The 19,182-nt window shown below is 42.7% G+C and overlaps 1 protein-coding gene across 4 annotated transcripts in view; it reads left to right on the forward strand.

The window, feature by feature from the left end:
* The window catches only part of LOC141780338 (myosin-10), a 72,745-nt gene that overhangs the window by 1,191 nt on the left and 52,372 nt on the right, over nt 1-19,182 (forward strand). For all 4 annotated transcript variants that reach the window (XM_074655512.1, XM_074655513.1, XM_074655514.1 and 1 more), the window contains exons 2-3: nt 1,650-2,027; nt 9,983-10,139. In XM_074655512.1, coding sequence (XP_074511613.1) covers nt 1,683-2,027; nt 9,983-10,139 — 502 coding nt within the window. In that variant the 5' untranslated portion in view covers nt 1,650-1,682. The remainder of the gene's footprint in view (nt 1-1,649; nt 2,028-9,982; nt 10,140-19,182) is intronic.

Here is a 19,182-nt window from a genome sequence, read left to right on the forward strand (position 1 = left end):
GTAGCTGATGTCATGATTCAGGGAGATTTTAAAGACATTTTAAAGAAGTTATTTGCTAATTATTATCTATTCACCAGCAGACATGGAAATAAAGCATATCAATTAACTTTGTATTCTTTTCTTGGAAATGTATTAAATAAATTACCAGCCATTGAGAAATAGCGAAATATAATTATTAAATAATGTTTATAATAAAGTAATTTTCAATAAATTTATGGGTAAATATTTGGGTAATTTGGCAGTTATTCCAAAGAAATTTAAAAATGACTTGCTAATCATCTAATTACCATGAAATTTGTGGACCTGTAAAATGAAGTGTTAACATATATTTAATTTAGACTTTAGAATTGCTTTTTAAAAATAATATTTCTTAATATAAGGAAAATCTGTCTGCCATGGTGGCAGGCGACCTGAAATTTCACCTGCCACAGCCAACATTTACCCTGTTATTTGGCAGGTGGCAGGTGCTAATTTCATTCCATGCATGTCACTGTTCAGTGCTAGTCATCATGCTCTGAACTGGTGACATACCTTCCCTATCCATCCCTCACTGTGTCCTGTGCATTACTTAGTTATATACCAGATATGAAGGTATAGGAGGTTATTATATAACCTAAACTATATATTCATTCATTCATGCATTCTATCACACACAATGATCTGATTGTAATGTGGTTGGTCATACAGTTTTTAAATATGTATGTTAATTACAAAAGGAAATGATCATGATAAAGTGAAGGTAAAAAAAACATCCCTTACTGAGTCTGTACTGATCACAGAAAGTGAGACTAATAGAGGGCTATTAGCAGTGGTGGAATGCAACTAAGTACATTTACTCAAATACTGTACTTAAGTACAGTTATGAGGTACTTGAGTATCTACATCTTATCTTACTCTAAACTTTTACTCCACTCCATTTTGAAAGCAAATATTGTACTTTTTACTCCTTTATTTGACCGCTTTAGTTGCTTTGCATATTCAGATTATTAATAGAAAGTCAAAAAATCACATTTGAATTGTAATTCCTGTTGAATTTATGTTGTTACCTATATATTTATTTGTTACATTTTGTTTTACAAAGTTAGGAAAGCAATGGTTAAGTCGAGCCTGATGTTGCCTAACACATAAAAGAATGATCCCAGTCACTTCCACACAGTGAAGCATACAGCTTATTAATTAAACGGTTCTCTCTATCCGGGCTGAAAAAGTCGGATCGGTGCATCCCTAATTCATTATGATGTATTATCACAGGTTATGTTACCCAGCAGTATATAAAGCTCCACCTTTACCAGCTGCAACATTAAAGTGATGTACACATGCATCACTATTTATAATCCAATAATATCATATATATTATTTTGAAATGGGTCATTCTGCATAATGAGTACTTCTACTTTTGATAGTTTAATTATTTTGATGCTAATACTTTTGTACTTTTACTTAAGTAACGCTTTGAACACAAGACTTTTACTTGTAAAAAAGTATTTTTACACTGTAGTATTGATATTTTTACTTTAGTAAAAGGTCTTAATAGTTCTTCCACCGCTTGCATTTAAAGGGCACATGAGGTGGGTGTATTGTGTTACTGATATTTCATGTCCTACATGTAATGTCTAATGTACCAATCCCTGCATCCTGTCTGTTCTTAGGTGGCCACGTTGCTCTGGTAAACCCCAGGTAAGATGTCTCATCGGAGTGGGCAAGAGGACCCAGAGCGGTACCTGTTTGTGGACCGGGCTGTGGTTTACAACCCAGCCACGCAGGCCGACTGGACGGCCAAGAAGCTGGTGTGGATACCCTCTGAGCGCCATGGCTTTGAGGCGGCCAGCATCCGGGAGGAACGCGGCGAGGAGGTGCAGCTGGAGCTGGCCGAGAACGGCAAGAAGGTGGTGATCAACAAGGACGACATCCAGAAGATGAACCCGCCCAAGTTCAGCAAGGTGGAGGACATGGCCGAGCTCACCTGCCTGAACGAGGCGTCCGTGCTGCACAACCTGAAGGACCGCTACTATTCGGGACTCATATACGTGAGTGACTTAGACCTGGACCCTTCAAAGATTGTGTTTTTGTAACAGTTTGTACTTTCCACACAGGGGAATGATTAACCTTAAAACTCACAGATCCCCTGGTTCTCACAGCTGTAGATTGAATTTCTCCCCAGTTGTTATAATTTAGAAATGATGGGCAGCATTTCAACTGGTATGCACACTAGTCTTAACTTTTAGCCTTCTGTCTTTTGCACTCTTGTGTGAAAGTGAGGTCGGATATTTATCAGTCGTTATTTGGAGACAGAGAGGGCATTGAGCTTTCTGCTGTTCTGTATGAATGCTGACCACACACACACTCCCACGTAGTATGCGTGACCGATCTTTTAACCATTGCCAGACTTTTACCTCCGCTGGGTCGTCTCTCCTTAGTGGCTCTGGGTTACAGATTGTTACCTCCCCCTATGGCTTCTCTCTTACCTCAGCCAAAGACAGGCCTCTTCCATAAACACCCCTGGTTTCAGTTTGTTTGTCTGCTCTGTGCCCCTACTGGTGGGCCTTGTTTGATCACAGAGATGGCTTGACCTCTTGCTCTTTTCATGGCAAGTCCCACTGTGTAAAACTAAACACATCTGGCCCCAAATGTAGGGTAACAGGGAATGAATTTCTTCACTTTTTCCTCTTTTAGCCTTTAAATCTTGTGCCATATATACATTAATTAAGTTAAATTTGAAAATGCAGAAGCGTTGTCACTTTCAGATTTCGCAAGACAACCATACAATATATCAGTGTTTCAACTAATGTGTTTTAAATATGTTCAGCTTGTAGAGTAGTTTGGAAATGCTCTGGTATCCGTGGTCAAAAATGTAATCCAAAACAAACACGTGTTTAACTTTACCTGTGACACTATGGACAGATAAAGCTGTAGTTGGTAACTTTGAGCAAATATGATTAAAAGTTATTATTTTTTATAAAACTGTCACTATATCCTGACAGTAGTGCATGAGACAGGTGATCTGTAAAATTACATTCCTCTGTGTCCTCCTAGTGCTCCTAATGGCATTTGCAAGATTTCAACATGGCCGATGGAAAACAACCAATCGAGTCTTGTTTCAGATTATCTGTCTCATGCACTACTGTCAGGATTTGACAATTTTATTAAAAAACAACTTTTTATCATATTTGCTCAAAGTTACCGACTGCAGCTTTAAAAGTCAAATCTCTTAATTATATGTTAAGCTTATGCATTTATCACAGCCAACGTTTGTAGTGGTCCGTATCACTGCATCGCCGCTGTCCCCATAATCCAATTTCACTACAGACGGAGCTGCTCCGTGATGTTCTAGTCGTGATCTTGACCCATTTAGTGACATGTTTTCCAGGAATAGCATGTGGGTTGGTTATCACCTGAGACAGGAGCTGCAGGGGGAATTGTTGCACATATAATTTATCCTCCTCCAAGACATGATAAAATATCACCACTGACTCTCAGATGAAGTCTGAAATCCCTTTTGGTATGTTAAAGCATTACAGTGTGTATATAGTAGAGTGAGACCTGAATGCTTCAGTGAAGGTGGTATTATCAATTTCCCATATGCCTTGAATTGACATGCCAATCCTCTCAGTTCCCTCCTCTTCATTTTCTCTCTCATACCATGGTGTCATGGTTTCTTCATTTTTGTGGTTCAGAATTTGGCTTCTTAATTTGCCCCTTGGCTAAGAGAAATTGAAAACATGTGTCTGACGGTGTTGGTTTTCTATCAGGAAGAGAATTTTTCCTATTCAGCTTGTTCTTAGAAGAAGAAACCCCCGATGTTCTAAACGTTTTCCAGTATATTTGACTTACCCCCCCAGAGCTTAGCTGCATCTACTGCAGACATAATATAATGCCTCCCCCAGGCTGTGTTTTTAGTCGAGGTGGTTGGGAAGACTTCCATGTCTGAATCATGCAGTAGCGTGATCAGAATCTCTTAGAGTCTGCTAAAAGATGAGGCCTGTCCACACCACCAAAGAATTTACTTAAACCTCGACCTATTTATAGGTTTGGTTTCACTGTGCATGGATGCTGTAGTGCCTCACTTCACTTTGAGATATTAAATGGGCTCTCCATCCCCTTGTAATTAGAACAAATAATGGGCACAGTTGAAATCTCTAGCGTTATCATGCCATTTGCTTTTGTCCTCCATTGTTGAACCTTTGAAAATGTAAGTGACTGTGATGTACAACCCACAAATTGAAATTTCAAAGTCAGACTCAGCACCTGCCGAGCTAGATGAGTCTAATGGTACTAATCAACTACTCTATTAACTCCCCCACACGTATATTAAAGGGATAGTTTGAGTGTTTTGAAGTGGGGTTGTATGAGGTATTTATCCGTAGTCAGTGTATTACCTACAGTAGACAGTGGTCGGCACGACCCCAGTTTAGAGAAGCAGACACGAGTTACCGCACATAACCAAAGTAATGTACTGCTGTGGACGGGGCCGGCAGCAAAATGTATTTTAGCCACCTAAAAGAAAGGCCTACCTAAAAAAATCAATATCAGTTTAAGTGTACACTATATTTAGAATATTTTTACCGGTTTACCTTGTCGTCAGACAGCTATACAGTCTATGTTTCCGACAGGGAACTGAAGCCATTATCTCTGCTCTCGCCAAAGCAACCAGACTCCTTTGAAAAAAACCTGTAACACGGGAGTTGCTGGTCTACCGCTGCCTCGATCGGTTAGTTAGTTTGTGTTAATGTGTGACTTTGGTGAATCAGAACTAACCAGAGACGAGCAACCCCCCGTGTTCTGCAACGTAAAATTACAGTTTTTTTCAATGGAGTCTGGTGGCTTTGGCGATAGCATGGATGGATACAACGGCTTCAGTTCCCCATCAGAAAGGGCTGTCTGACGGCAAGGTAAAGAGGTTAAAATATTCTAAATATAGCATACACTTAAACTGATATTGATTTTTTTAGGTTTGCCTTTCTTTTAGGTGGCTAAAATATATTTTGCTGCTGCCCCCGTCCACAGCAGTATATTGCTTTGGTTCTGTGCAGTAACTCCTGTCTGCTTCTCCAAGCTGGGGTCGTGCCGACCGTCATCTACTGTAGGTAATACACTGACTATGAATAAGTACCTCATACAACCCCACTTCAGAACACCCGAACTATCCCTTTAAGGTAATTATCAACAAAAATCATACTTATTATGATTTAAACATCTAGCAACATCTTTGAAAATATTGGCAGAAGTGTCATTAGTCTCTCTCTCTCTGAGAGTGTATAGTTTTTCTGTGGATTGCAATCATACACCTTTTCTGGCCACCAATGTATTTTGAGGCCTTCATCTATCCTATACTGACTCCTCCTGTGGCCCATTGCCCATCAGACGGCTCCAGCCGTGTGAAGTTAGTAAGCCTTTTTGGCCGACTCATCTATTGTAGAAGCTTGCTATCTGTGACATGGTGAGTCAACAGGCTAACCGCAATGCTACGCACCAGGCTACGCCACACTAGCGGCCGAGGCTACAAGCAGGCCTTTGTGTCGTTAGATAAGCCTCAGCTGTCAGAAAGCCTCAGCATTCTTCCATGGCAAAAAGATCATCCGTCTGTCTGTCTCCTGCCGCCCACTTCAGCTCTGCTGCTGCTCAGTGTCCGTCCTGTCTTCACCAACTCTGCTCCCTTTCCCACACGCCCTCTGCTTCTCTCCTCTTCCCTGTCTCACTGGTCTAATAATGTCTTTCTTTCTTGCATCTTGACCTCATCATATTTCTTACATCCTTACTTTTCTTTCTGGCATTTTCGGATATTTCTGTGATTCAAATGCTAGATGTATGCAAACTTGTCCCATTTTCCTACTCAAAACGTGTTCTATTTTCTAATGCTGGAGGGCAACAGGTAAAGCAGCATAGAAAAACAAACACATCCTCGTATCCCTGTGGAGAGAGAGTTTTAACATGTTTGAATTAAAGCCACATGTGGTCTCTCTTTCTGCAGGGCCCTGATGTAACCTTTGACATCCTGTTTGCTTTTTCGTGTCACCATAATTTTGACAAACACAAGCATGAATTCCTGAATATGAATTGAATATAGGAATGCCACCGATTCATACTGAATTTTAATGAACTGCACTGCAGTACGAGTTTTTAATGGCCACCCTGCTCTAAAATTCAGTGAGCAAGAATTTCCAACTTGTTAAAGCTGGAGAAAAGCAGAAGGTGTCCTGCTGCTGTCGATGTGATTCGACACCATGCATCTACGCGTATTGGTCATATTTCAAAAGCCTAGTATGAAGTATTCGCAAGCTTTGTTATGAAATCACTAGAGTGGAGCGCTGTCAAGGTCTGCTCTCCTCCACACAGATCAATGAGGCTGCCTCTGTGCTCACAGTGCCCTCTCTCCAGCCTCTGCAGTGGAGAAGGGCCTATCCACGCAGGCACGCTGCCTGTGTGATCAGAGGTGGCAGATGGGGTCGGCTGTTGTGTCTGCTGTTGCCTGTGTGTTGCTCAGCTGTTACTAGGCCACGGCATCTGATTTCACAGTGGAAATATCACCTTCTCTTTTCCTGGACTGGGCCAGGCATGGCGGTTTGGCAAGCCGGTGTTGAGTCAGTCGTATGCTCTGCTAGCTGGCAACAGAAATAGTAAATGTTCTTTGTCCTGCATTGATTCTGCAAGATTTTTCACATTAATTTCCGGAGGGGAGAAGCAGCAGCATTGCAACAACAAGCATACAAAAAAAACTTATTTTTTCTTTTTTATTTTGAGGCTTTTTTTTTAAATTGGTCACAGAGATGGGGGCGACATCTAATTTTAGATAAAAGCCACAGTCAAAATCAACCACTGTTGTTATTTTTGGAGATCAGATTATGTTTCCCAAGCAATGAAAATAAAAAAAACCTAACACTGATGCACCATTTCAACTCCGGAGACTTTTTATTAAGTGCTCTGTGCAGGTTTATGCATCATCATTGTGCATATAGAGACATGATGCAGCAAATTACAAAGCCCCCTTGAGCCCTTCAGCTGCCTGGGACAGTCCCCATCAGACCTATAGTCCAGGTATCTCTCTGCAGCCTCCCCAGCTGCCCCGGTGCTGCATGTTACAGAACTGAAGAGAACAGAACACACCCCCTATTTATAGCAGCTCCAGTGTCCAGATAAGGGGGGAAATAAATTTTTCATTAGCGCCGAAAAGGAGAGTGAAGGGTATGAATTTCAGCAGCCCCCTCTCTCTCTCTCTTTCTGAGCTCTCTCCTCCCCTCGGGCTGTGAGCAATTTACAGGAAGGCTGAGAACACGGTTCACTGTTTGTTGCACCTCTGCTTCTCCGCTGGATTGGACCTGAGGGAGCCCTGTCGGCTGAATCATTGCTCCACTCTTCATTTCAGCCTGCCTCTCTCTCCTCCTTCCCCACCTTCTTGTTTCTGCTTTTTTTTGTCTGTATCAGCGGTACAGAGCATGAGATGCTCAGTGCTGACTGAGGGCCCTACCTGAGCCGTTACGTAACGGTTACAGTATGCCGTCTGGTCTCTGGGGCCCCTCTGTGAATCTGTGGCTGCTGAGTCACTCGTGGCACAGTGCCTCACTCGGCCTTGGATGCAGTTTTAATTATGGAGCAGATGTCACAGTCTTTGAGGCTTTGATATGAACAGATCACTGCAGGACATAGTTTTTCTAAATATTACATCTGTTTTTGACTCTACTCTATTATGGTGTGGTGCTATTTATTGACAGAAGAGGATAACAGAATAGACAGCTCTTGAAACTTAAAGCTCTTTAAAACAGAGGCTCAGTCATTCATTGCAGACTGCAGTCTATAGAGAACATGTGCTTTACATGATCTCCAGGAGCCATGCTGGCAGTCATCACAGAAGAACGTCATCACTAAACATTTTAAGGATCATGCTTCTGATTTTCCTTTTCAAAATTGTTTAGTTTTAGTTAGTGTTCCTTGTAAAATAATGTCACTGTAGAGTGTACTTATGGTCCCAGGAGGAGGCAGAACAAACAAACATGTCTGTTACTCTGACCTTGGAGCCAGCAGGGAGCCAGCTGCCTCTGATCCCCTGGGCCTCCAGTCAGAGAGGACTGACTGCTTCGTAACATCCATTAATCATGTGTGACCTATCTATCGGGCAATTACTAATTTATTACTAACTGACTAACTGACTTGCAGTTTTAACTCTACATTACTTCATATTACGTCCTCAGGGCTCAACAGTAAGGATTCCCCAATTGCCCGGGGCAAGTTAAATGCCACGTCAGGCTAGTAAATCTATCAACTCACTTGCCCAATCAGGCAACTGGTAAAAAATAATTAAAAACATTGTTTTTCTCCGGAGCTGATGATGGAAGTAACTAAGGAGTGAGCCATCTGGCTTCCTTCTCATCTCTGTCGAGAGTTGCACATGCGCAGTACCGATCGGGCCCTCGCGAGAAAATAAAAACAAAGTTTATGAGCTGAAGCGTAAGCGAGCATTTCAATTATCCAGGAAACAGGAGTTTAGTTGGGTGGCGTTAGAGGATGTGGGCGAAACTCCAGATTAATTTACTTAAATAAAGATTAAACATGACAGTTAACTTTGGTCTTTATTGTTACTTGATAACCGCTAATAAAATTTAATTTGTATGTAAGTAGAATTCTTACCCACTTGCCTGACTGGGCAAATGAGTAAAAAGCAAATATTGAACCACGGTCCATATATTTGTATACATATGCATGTAACTGTGTGTAACTGAGCATATCTATGATTGTCTCAACATGGCGACGGCTTAGCTGGCGGCTTGCAGCTAACGTTGCTAACAGCACAAACTGATGTGCTAAGAGAGCTAACAGTGTTAACTGGGGGGGAAACCGGATGTTGGGCGTTACACTTCCGTGGCGACACTGTGAGTCTTGACGGCGTTATCAACGGTAACCGCCATATGAGCACAGTGCACAGCGGCGGCGATTAGCTAGCTAGTGGGGCACACACACAGGGACTCACATGCAATAGCATGCACACTCAGCCAGACCGGCTACATAAACAAAGCACAGAGAATCTTGGATTACAACACGCACAGATTCACAAACATTCTCTGTTCAAGTAGACATAACTCTATATCTTTACATAGGAAATAGCTGTTTGCTGCTATATTAATGCTCTGATTTTCAAATTTAACGCCTTTAAGGTGTACACTTAGTAAGTGTGCACTGTATGTGGGCAGCTAGTTAGCTAAGTAGAGATGGGCATTTGCGTAGGCCCCCAGGATTAGACTAACATGCCAGTGATGAAAGTCACACTACTGGTAAGCAGCTCTTTCTCTGCGTCGTCTATAGGGGGGAATGCAAAGCCCCTATAGCATCTGCAGAATGAGGGAGAGCCATCGCCCCACCAGGGCCTCTCACTCATTCCCGGCTGCCTTTCTGCGTGGTCGATACAGCCTGTAGCATAGCTGAGAAAGCTTCATACCACACACACTCTCTGGGGTGAAATCTTTGAGCTAATTACACAGCCAAATGCAACACCACAAGTCAGAAAGTAGGCTAAACGTTCGCAGCGAAAGCTATTTGCTTCTACATGAGTCTCTATAATATTCATACACTCTTTGTTCACATTGTGCAGTGATTGATTTGAACACTCTTATTAGGACTCTCAGGGCCCTTTGTTGCTGCACAAGAGACAAGAGTCTGTTCAGTGTCTCATTCAGTCTGCTCTGTATCTATCACTGTGTTGCATGCCCGCAATGATGATGTAATCCCCCCAAAAGAGGGTAATGACAGGTCTTGCTGCACTGATCGAATGCAGGCGTGATGATCTAAACAGCCAGAAACTTGCATGCTCTGTTTTGGTGTTTTCTCTTTATATCCACTTAAAAGATCTGGCTAGAGAGAGTTTATTTTGCCTGTTTCAAGCCATGGCATAGTTCATATGTTTTTATATTTCTTGAAGTGATTCAGATGTTGAGCTGCAGCCTCTCATTGTCCCTTACTGTTTATTAATTTGTCTGCTTTGTATGTTTAATTACAGACATACTCTGGCCTGTTCTGTGTGGTTATCAACCCCTACAAGAACCTGCCCATCTATTCAGAGAACATCATTGAGATGTACAGAGGGAAGAAGAGGCACGAGATGCCTCCACACATCTATGCCATCTCTGAGTCAGCATACCGCTGCATGCTTCAAGGTAGGGCAGACGGTTGTTTTCCTCTACTGACCTTTTTATCTTGCTTTTATAAAGCTCCTGACTATTATTATTGGTCTCCATTGACAGGTTTATAAAAAGAAAATGTGTCATGATGATCGTGCATGGTGTGAATTATAGTGTTTCCCAATGCTACTTAATGGAATTGTCATCATCTCCAGGGAGATACAAGCATATCTTGACTGGTTATCGTTGGGGGCAGTTAAGTCGTAAACGGAGGCGGGTTGTGTGCTCACTTGGCAGGGAGTTTAGCTCACTTGCAGGCAGCATGGGGTTTGGCTGCATAGCCCAGGAGATTAGCGTGTGAAGAAAGTGTGTAAAGTGTGTGAAAGGTCACAAGGTCAGAGAGGATGTGTGACGTCATTGATTATGTCTGAGAGGTGTGCTGTCATTGAAAGGGGGTCAAGTAGAAGACTCACTATCTGGCAGGTTTTCCAGCAGTGTCATTTGGTTAATTGGTAATTGCATTGTAATATGAGGCCGTTCAGCACCATTCATCAAACACTGGGCAAAGGATTTAGGATCGGAGTGTTGAGTTGCATTGTTCATACTAAACTTGCTTTCAATATTACTGGCGAGTGGTATGCTATGTCGAAAGGAGCCAGTTTAGGTGGTTCGGGCATCTAGCACGGATGCCTCCTGGGCGCCTCCCTTGGGAGGTGTTCCAGGCACGACCAGCTGGGAGGAGACCACGGGGAAGACCCAGGACTAGGTGGAGAGATTATATCTCTACTCTGGCCTGGGAACGCCTCGGGATCCCCCAGTCAGAGCTGGTTAATGTGGCCCGGGAAAGGGAAGTTTGGGGTCCCCTGCTGGAGCTGTTGCCCCCGCGACCCGATCCCGGATAAGCGGTTGAAGATGGATGGATGGTATGCTATGCTTATGTAACATCCTGGCTCTATCTTCGGTTATTTTCTCCAAACCATGAACTGGTTTCTTTTTTTGAACCACTGTAACTTTTTCCGAGCGCACAAGTTCAATTCAGACAATAGTTCAATTCATAGTGATGTCATTATATAGGAAGGATAGAGCATTATACAACATTTTAATGCTGAGATACTTATAAAATCTTTGTTCAATCAAATGATAATCTCTGAAATATTTGACAGCTAAACTAAAAGGAACACGTTTCCTTGTGCAATTTGTTATAATTTATTGGTCTATATTTGGTTTCTATTAGGGATGCCACGGTTAAAAAACAAAATTAAAACAATATATCCCAGGTACTTCAACATACAACCCTTTATTACCTTTTGCATATTGGTTTTTGTTAGGAAGTTAAACAGGTCATAATTCCCTCTCTATTATCTATTTTATATTGCTGAAAAACAAATGTATTTATTCAAGTTTCTCGCCAAAAACGACATTTTACAAGATTACATTTGAACACATCACGATAATGTTAGAATTTACCTTCGCCCAATACTCATTTAATTTATTTACTGAATAGAGCCTGAACACATCATAATGCAAATCAGTGGCACCTTCCGTTAACAGTAGCTGTTAGTTCTGTGCAGGACTGTGCCGCTTACCGGCTGCTAACGGTTAACGCTAACTAGCTCTCGTCTTGCCGATTTCAACACGAATATCTTGTTCACAATACAGCGTTATCGGAGGAAAAAATAGGGTGCGTCACCTGGACGTGTCGATACTAAGTTTAATGCGTCCCAAACACATTTTCTATCATCCCGGGAAGACGTCACGTTGTTAGTCTCGAGGGCTGACGGTACCAATGGTAGCTGCGGTACTGTAGAAAAAACGAGTACTGTCACGTTTTTAGAATTCTAACATCAACTTGGTACAGAAGTATTGGTTTTCGAGACATCCCTTTCTTCTACAGTATATCAGCACATACTGCCAGCAGAGATGGACCACAGCCTCTCTCTGTGCTCCAGATAAGAGTTGAGTGCTGCGAGTGGCGAGGGTGAGATCTATACGCTCCTAATAGCGTAGGTAGTGAGGGTCGTCTGTGAGAGCCGATGCACTGTTACAAAGGGAAGAGACTGAGAGAAGCAAACCAAAAGAGAGAGGAGTGAGAGACAGATGAGCAGGCAAAGAGAGAAAGCAGGTTCAACCTTTGTCAGTCTTCAGTTTGTCATTACCTGGTCCTGCTGCACGGAATATGTAGAGTTGTCTGCTAAGCTGGTCCATGCCCTACAGCTGTTGCATACTATACCATTTATATTATAAGCCCATGTCAAGTCATCCCCCCTGATGAAGGCAAGATAGCCCAAAACATTTAGTGGAACAAAGTATAGAAGAAGGGTTGTGCAGCTTGTTTTGTTGGACGCGTATTGAAGCGTACACTAGTCTGCACCTCGCTGTGTGTGCATTATCAAGATTTGAACAAGTAAAGACCCACAAGAAGCAGGACTATGAGTGACCTACTTTGGGTCTGACTAATTGTGTTTGAATCTCTGATGTAGAAGAACCGCTGTGATAAGCAGAACCTTTATCACAGTCTATCAGTGTTTAGACAGCCTCAGTCTCTCTGCCGTGTGCCAGCACTGTCAAACCGTGAAACAACAGCTTTACTTTCTAAAGGATTTGATTCTTTAAATAGCGCCTTTGCCAATGTTTCCCTTGGCTTTTATTTTTTTATTTGTCCCGACATAATTCAGCCTTGATGTGACATTGTACTGATTGTCTGGTTGACCGCTGCAGCTGCAGCTGTACAGCTCCATCTGACTGATGTGCTGGAGGGTGGCTCCCTGTCATTACATGCTCTCAGGCTGTTTTCTGGCCTCTGGTCTCAGCAGGCTGGGTCTCTCCGACACAGCTGAGACTTTGACTGGAGCCCTGAGCCGAACGGGGCCAAAACGTGTACCACATTAATGTCACATATAGTGCATCGATTTTTAAAGTTTGGTTCTTTCTGAAGATAAGAGCCCCAACATTCTGGGACACTATATATTCATTAAGTATTATATGGGGCTGAAGCCTTCTTAAAGGGACAGTTAGGATTTTTTTAAGTGGGGTTGTATGAGGTACTTATACAGAGTTAGTGTATTATCTTTACAATAGATGGCTGTCGACACGCCCCCAGTTTGGAGAAACAGACAGGAGTAGGGGCACGGGAGTTATTGTATAACTTTGTTGAATCTAAATTAACCCTTTAAAACACCAAAGTCACACAATAACACAAACAAGTAAGGTAAAATTACTGTTTTTATCAATGGAGTCTGGTGGCTTTGAAGATATAATGGCTTCAGTTCCCTGTCGGAAAGGGCTGTCTGGTGACAACGTAAAGCGGTTAAAATATTCTAAATATAGCATACATTAAAAACTGATATTGCCTTTTTTTTAGGTGGCTAAAAAATGTTTTGCTGCCGGCCCCGTCCACTGCAGTACATTGTATTATTTCTGTGCGGTAATTCCTGTCTGTTTCTCCAAACTGAGGCCGTGCCAACCACCATCTACTGTAGGTAATACACTGACTATGGATAAGTACCGAACTATCCCTTTAAGTCACTCATTTTCCCCTGAATCATTTATTTGTATCTCTTTTGTTGCACTTACGATTTAAATATAGCTTTACTAAGAACCTCAAACACACAAAGAATCGCACACACACCCCTCCCAGCCTATTATCACCATGCAAGATGTTTGTCTGGATATGGGACACTCTCTCTCTCTCTCTCTCTCTCTCTCTCTCTCTCTCTCTCTCTCTCTCTCTCTCTCTCTCTCTCTCTCTCTCTCTCTCTCTCTCTCTCTCTCTCTCTCTCTCTCTCTCTCTCTCTCTCTCTCTCTCTCTCTCTCTCTCTCTCTATTATGCCACCATTCTTCTCCCTGACCCTCTTTTTCCCCGTCGGCGGTGTTCATTCTTTCGGACCGCTGTCCCTCATCACAAGGGGCCGGGGCAGAGCAGCCAGTGGAATGAGGTCATCACTGTCCCAGCTTTCCATACCATGCTGTGCTAAATTCTACAAGCTGAGTCACCGTCAAGTTGTCACAGTCGTCCGAGGAGCCCATTACCCCGAGCAGGGGTGCGTCACCATGGATACCTGTGTGTGTATGTGTGTGCGACCAAAATAACTTCCCCCTGGGATCTCAAATAGAGGTGTCACTTGGTGAGTGACAGTATTTTAGGCGGCAGCAATGAGGGACTTTTGTGTGCCTTATTGACTGAATCTCCTTCAGTCTGTTTAGTGTGGCTAATGTCCTGTTCAGGATGAGAAAAGCTGCACTCTCCAAAGCTATTGCGAAGTATTTAGGATCTTCTACCGTTTTATAATTGCTTTCTTTCTCCTCTCAGTGACTAGAGCAGCTGGCCTCTCATTTCCACCCTTTTCTTTGCTTTGCTTTACTTTACTAGTTTGTTCAGTCTTCTCCTTTCTCTTTTTCTTTCTTTCAACCAGAATGTTCTGGCTTGGAAGAAGGGGAAAATTCCCCGCATCCTTGAAGGCATTTTGGTCGCCTTTCACTTAAAAATACAAACCGCAGCCCTGCTGGAAGCTTTGTGGCAGCTCAGTTTGCTTTGTTCCTTCCTTCTCCTCCTTTGATCAGGAAACACAGGAGGACAAGTGTGTGGAATGTCCCACCTTCTCATCACTCCTCCACGTCGGGATGCAGCCAGCGTTGCCATGGTTAAGCCTCTGTTTAACTGACAACAGTGTGTGTCCCCATTTTCTCTTATTTCACCCCTCAACTAGCTGGACCACAAGGCTTACTTTCTGGCAGGTTTCCAGGTTCCCTGCGTCGGTGTGGAGGCATTTGTGTTTGTGTTTAGCAGTTTTCATTCATTTTTTCCCCCTCTTATGTCATCAGTTAGTTGTCTGTTTCTCAGGAAGAAGGATTAGGCAGACTTAGAGTCGGGTGGCACTGTACAGTAAAGTAGTGTTACTGTATCTGAGCTTACTCAAGAAACCACAGGGCCTCAATAGGGCTGGTCATTATTTTCTGAGGTGAATGCCACAGATAGCTCTGCACATACCACATCCACTGTATAGCAGCAGACCTCTCTTCAAAACCATCAAACATGTTCAACATTATGCATGCATGCATGCGTGTGCACTTTTCCAACGGGCAAAGCAACATTTAATTGACAGAATTTGGTTTGCAGCTTGGCAAAGATAGATTGGAAATGCACATATTACAGTGGGATTTCTTTAGATTAGTGCCAGTTTTGCAACTCCACCCCATGGTCAAGATTATGGAGCAACACAGATGGCACTGTAGGCACAACATGTTCGGAAATGTCTGAATAAATAGAGCGCAAAACCACCAAATTCCTACAGATGTGTGTGGAAAGCAATGATTTTCTGACACTCACTGCTTAAGTGCTGAGAAAGATGGGTGTTAGTCCACATTCACACACAGCTTGCACACATTTGGTCACACTGAAAACACAAACTACTGTTTGTTTCAGGTGTGAAGCATAAAATTGAGCTCTCACCAACATGTTCATGTTGCGGCATTGCATATTTGTGCTTAATAGCTTATTTACACCTGGCATCAACTAGGGCTGTCGCGGTGAGGGATTTTCCCCTGCGGTGATAATGATTGGCTCAACAGCACGATGTGTGTTATTATTGTTTTTTTTTGCAATTTACTTTATTTATCCTGATTTTAGTGCTAAAAGTGACAGGTACGAGCACAGCGTTTTACCCCAGATATAAATGCATGAATGTAATCTGTACAGTTTGACCACAAAAAAAATACCAGGTGAAAATGGGGCAAAATAGTGTGTTTATGACCAGAGAGAGGAGCCACATTGGATTGCTGCAGTGTATATTGTTATACTTAAACATTTTGTGCTGACAAACTTATAGGGTGGAAATTGGATTTGTTCCCACAGTAACTAACAAGGTCCTTCGCCTGGTGTGGACATCATTAAATGAGCCCTGTAGGTGCAGTAAATATGCGGCTATTTGCTTGCTGTGCAATATACGACTGCAGTCGTTTTGGCATTCATTTAACTCTAATAACTAATACACTCTTTGTTGTAGAGACAAAGGCAATCCTGCATTGTTGGGATCTATTTCTAGGGTTGCCCAGACACACCAACCCGACATCAAAGAACTAATGACAACGAAAGCGGACCTATGAGTCACCTCACGTCGCCTTTGTCTTGGCCAAAATGTTGCACTCGAACAAACCGCAAAGACTACAGCCGATGGCCAGTTACCACGTACGTTCTTCGCCTGCGTGAGATAAAATAACTCTCCCTACCAGTCGGTAGCGGTAGTCTGTATTTGTCATTCAAAAAGGGAAACCAGAAGACCGAGGACTGCTGATATACAAGCTGTTGTTACGATACGTTCATGAAATGACCATGTTTGACGACCATTTTCACATCACTCTCACTCACCACTCCGCTTCCTTCCAGACAGCCATGTCACTGTGAGAATATCCGTGTATTGGAATGATCAGATGAGATGAAGATGAAAAACGAGAAGAGCCTTCTGTGTTTTTCCTCTTGAATTTCCTCGTTGGCTTGCTTTCCTCACTTCTGTTTCTCTTCTCGTGCACTGATTCGTTTAAGCTGAACAACCAATCAGAGTGATTTCTTTCACCGACGGGCAGCGCCGCTGATTCAACATGCTGAATCGGCTGAACAAACTCTGAAACGGACAGACTAGAGCCAACAGTGCAGGACATACCTTAAAAAAACTAGGCCGACAGACGCTTGGGGTCTTTAGTCGATTAGTCAACTAATCGGTTGTTTTGGTCTTAGTCGGCTGAGATTTCTTGACTCGATTTGTCATATTTTATGCATATGTTCATACTGAGTGACTTACTGTATGTGTAAGAAACTTATGAGCCCATCTCTGGTAAACAAGATTGAAAGTGGTGCTTTCGTTTCCTCCTTTAGGAGAAACTCTGTTTTACAGATCTGTCGATTAAATCAACTAATCAATTAGTTAACAAAATCGTACGAGTGTTAGTCGACTAAGAATTTCTTTGGTTGAGGACAGCCCTAGCTATATCACTAACCTTATTTTCTTTAGAAAAGACGAGCATCGTCAGACAGATTATGGGACCCATGGCAAAGTGTGTCACAGAGCAGGCAAATGTTCCCACAGCAAAAGTAGAGTTTAATTTACCAGAATCTTATTAAAAACATAACCTCAAATAGCATAAGCAGCCCTGCAGAAAGAGTTATGTTCTATATATTGTTTCCAGTAGCAATTCTAAGTCCTGCCTCAAATTTAACTACAGATATTAAATGTCTCTTGTCCAGCAGAGCAAGAAGGGGATATAGGAGGTAACACAACAGTCAGAGAAGTGGAAAATGTCTTGGAACACAGAGACGAGAGGGAGGGCCATGCTGGGAGAAACAGGGGGGAGAGAAGAGGGAATGTTGAAGGCCTTAATATTGAAGGGGAAAGTGGGGGGGGGAAAGGCAACGCTTGGATAAAAGAGGGGAGACCCCTACAGACACGATCAACAGGATTGGTAGTGGAGATTTAAGAATAAAGAAGAGGGAGTAGTGAGGCAAAGGAGACTGAAAAGCAGAGGGAGTCAGGCAAAAAGCAAGAGGGGGCAGAAGGGACAGAGTTATGGGGGGAAACAGAGCAGAGGGTACAGGGGGGAAAGGCAGAGGGGGCGGCCAGCATTGTGCCTCACAATGGGGGCTTTGTGCAGTTTGGAGGGGGCTGGGACCAGGGTGCTGTGTGTGTGTGTGTGGGTGCAGACGGGGAGGCCTGGAGCTGCAGAGCTCTTCCCTGGGAAAGGAGGCCTCTTGTTGGGGCAGTGAGGGTTGTAGAGGAGGGCTGGTGAAGGGCGCACCCAGGGCCTGAGTGACAAGACAGGTGTGGGAGGGTCAATGGGAGTAAAATGTGTGTGTATGTGTGTGTCAGAGACTTTTTCCTGGGCTTCAGAAGGACTGTGTCCTGGCTACAAGTTCAAGAGACGACTTTCAGACAAATGGGGAAGCCTGTTTAAACAACCAGCTTGTATGAGTGTACTGCAAACACACGCTGTCTTACACACAAATACACAAGTGCAGATGCGTCTTTAACGGCAGACAGATGTGGAGTTCATACAGGTCATAAAGTCATATTTCTGTTTGGGGGGTCATACATCAGCTCTGATTTATAGTTACGTTCCTCCCCACATGTTCGCGCAGACATTTTTCCTAACCTGGACAGGCCGATGATTGGGAAAGCTGTTGTGTGTCAGTAGTCATGCATATATGTATGTGACTGTTTTATGGAAAGAATCTTGGCCTTTTTTTAAATGTATCCTCAGTCGACACATTTTTTAGATATTACACGTTGATAGATTTCAGAGGTTTGGCTGAAATCACAGAATAAGAATGAATGTTAAGAAGACTAAATCTGTTTCACCTACCTATTTTGCATAGAGTATTGCATTTATTTCAAGACATATAGGTGACACTTCTGAGTATCCAGTGTGTGTTTACCACGCAAAACGTGGTCCTGGAGACACCTACTGTAGCAGGAACTACCACAAATAATGCTTGGAGGTGTTTATATTTCTATGAATAGATTTTGTCGCTGCGATAGCATCACAACCATGCTAGATGCATTCATGAAAGTCATGTGTGTAATTGAGATCTAAATGAAGGCCGAGGACGAAGATGGGTGCGGTCCGAGCAAGGGTGCCGGAAGTAGAGGAGAAGGGGCCGTTAGCCCCCCACTTCACGCCCTTGGCCCGATTTGGCGTTGCATGATGTATTGTATTTGGTCACAATATTTTTGACCAAATACTTTGATACTGATTATTGCAACGATATTGTAGGTTTGACCATTGGTGCTTTTACAAAATATTTACACAGTGAGATTTTTGATGGATAATCATCAGTAATGTGTATATAATGACGATGTGGATAAAGCCAAATAATAGAACAGTTAGAACAGTTTGGTAAGTTCAGAAAATGACTTCACTTTACTGTAATGCAGCCAGGAAAAGACAACACTTATGCCATAGTACCATATCCAAACTCTAAGACGGTATCTACTCTTATATCACAATAGCAATATTATATTGATATTTTGCCCAGCCCTGGTCTCTAGTTACACATGTGTAGTCAATAGTCAACGCTCTTAGCTGCAGTGAA

This window comes from Sebastes fasciatus, chromosome 13 (genome assembly GCF_043250625.1).
Source record: "Sebastes fasciatus isolate fSebFas1 chromosome 13, fSebFas1.pri, whole genome shotgun sequence".
Classification (NCBI taxonomy): Eukaryota; Metazoa; Chordata; class Actinopteri; order Perciformes; family Sebastidae; genus Sebastes; species Sebastes fasciatus.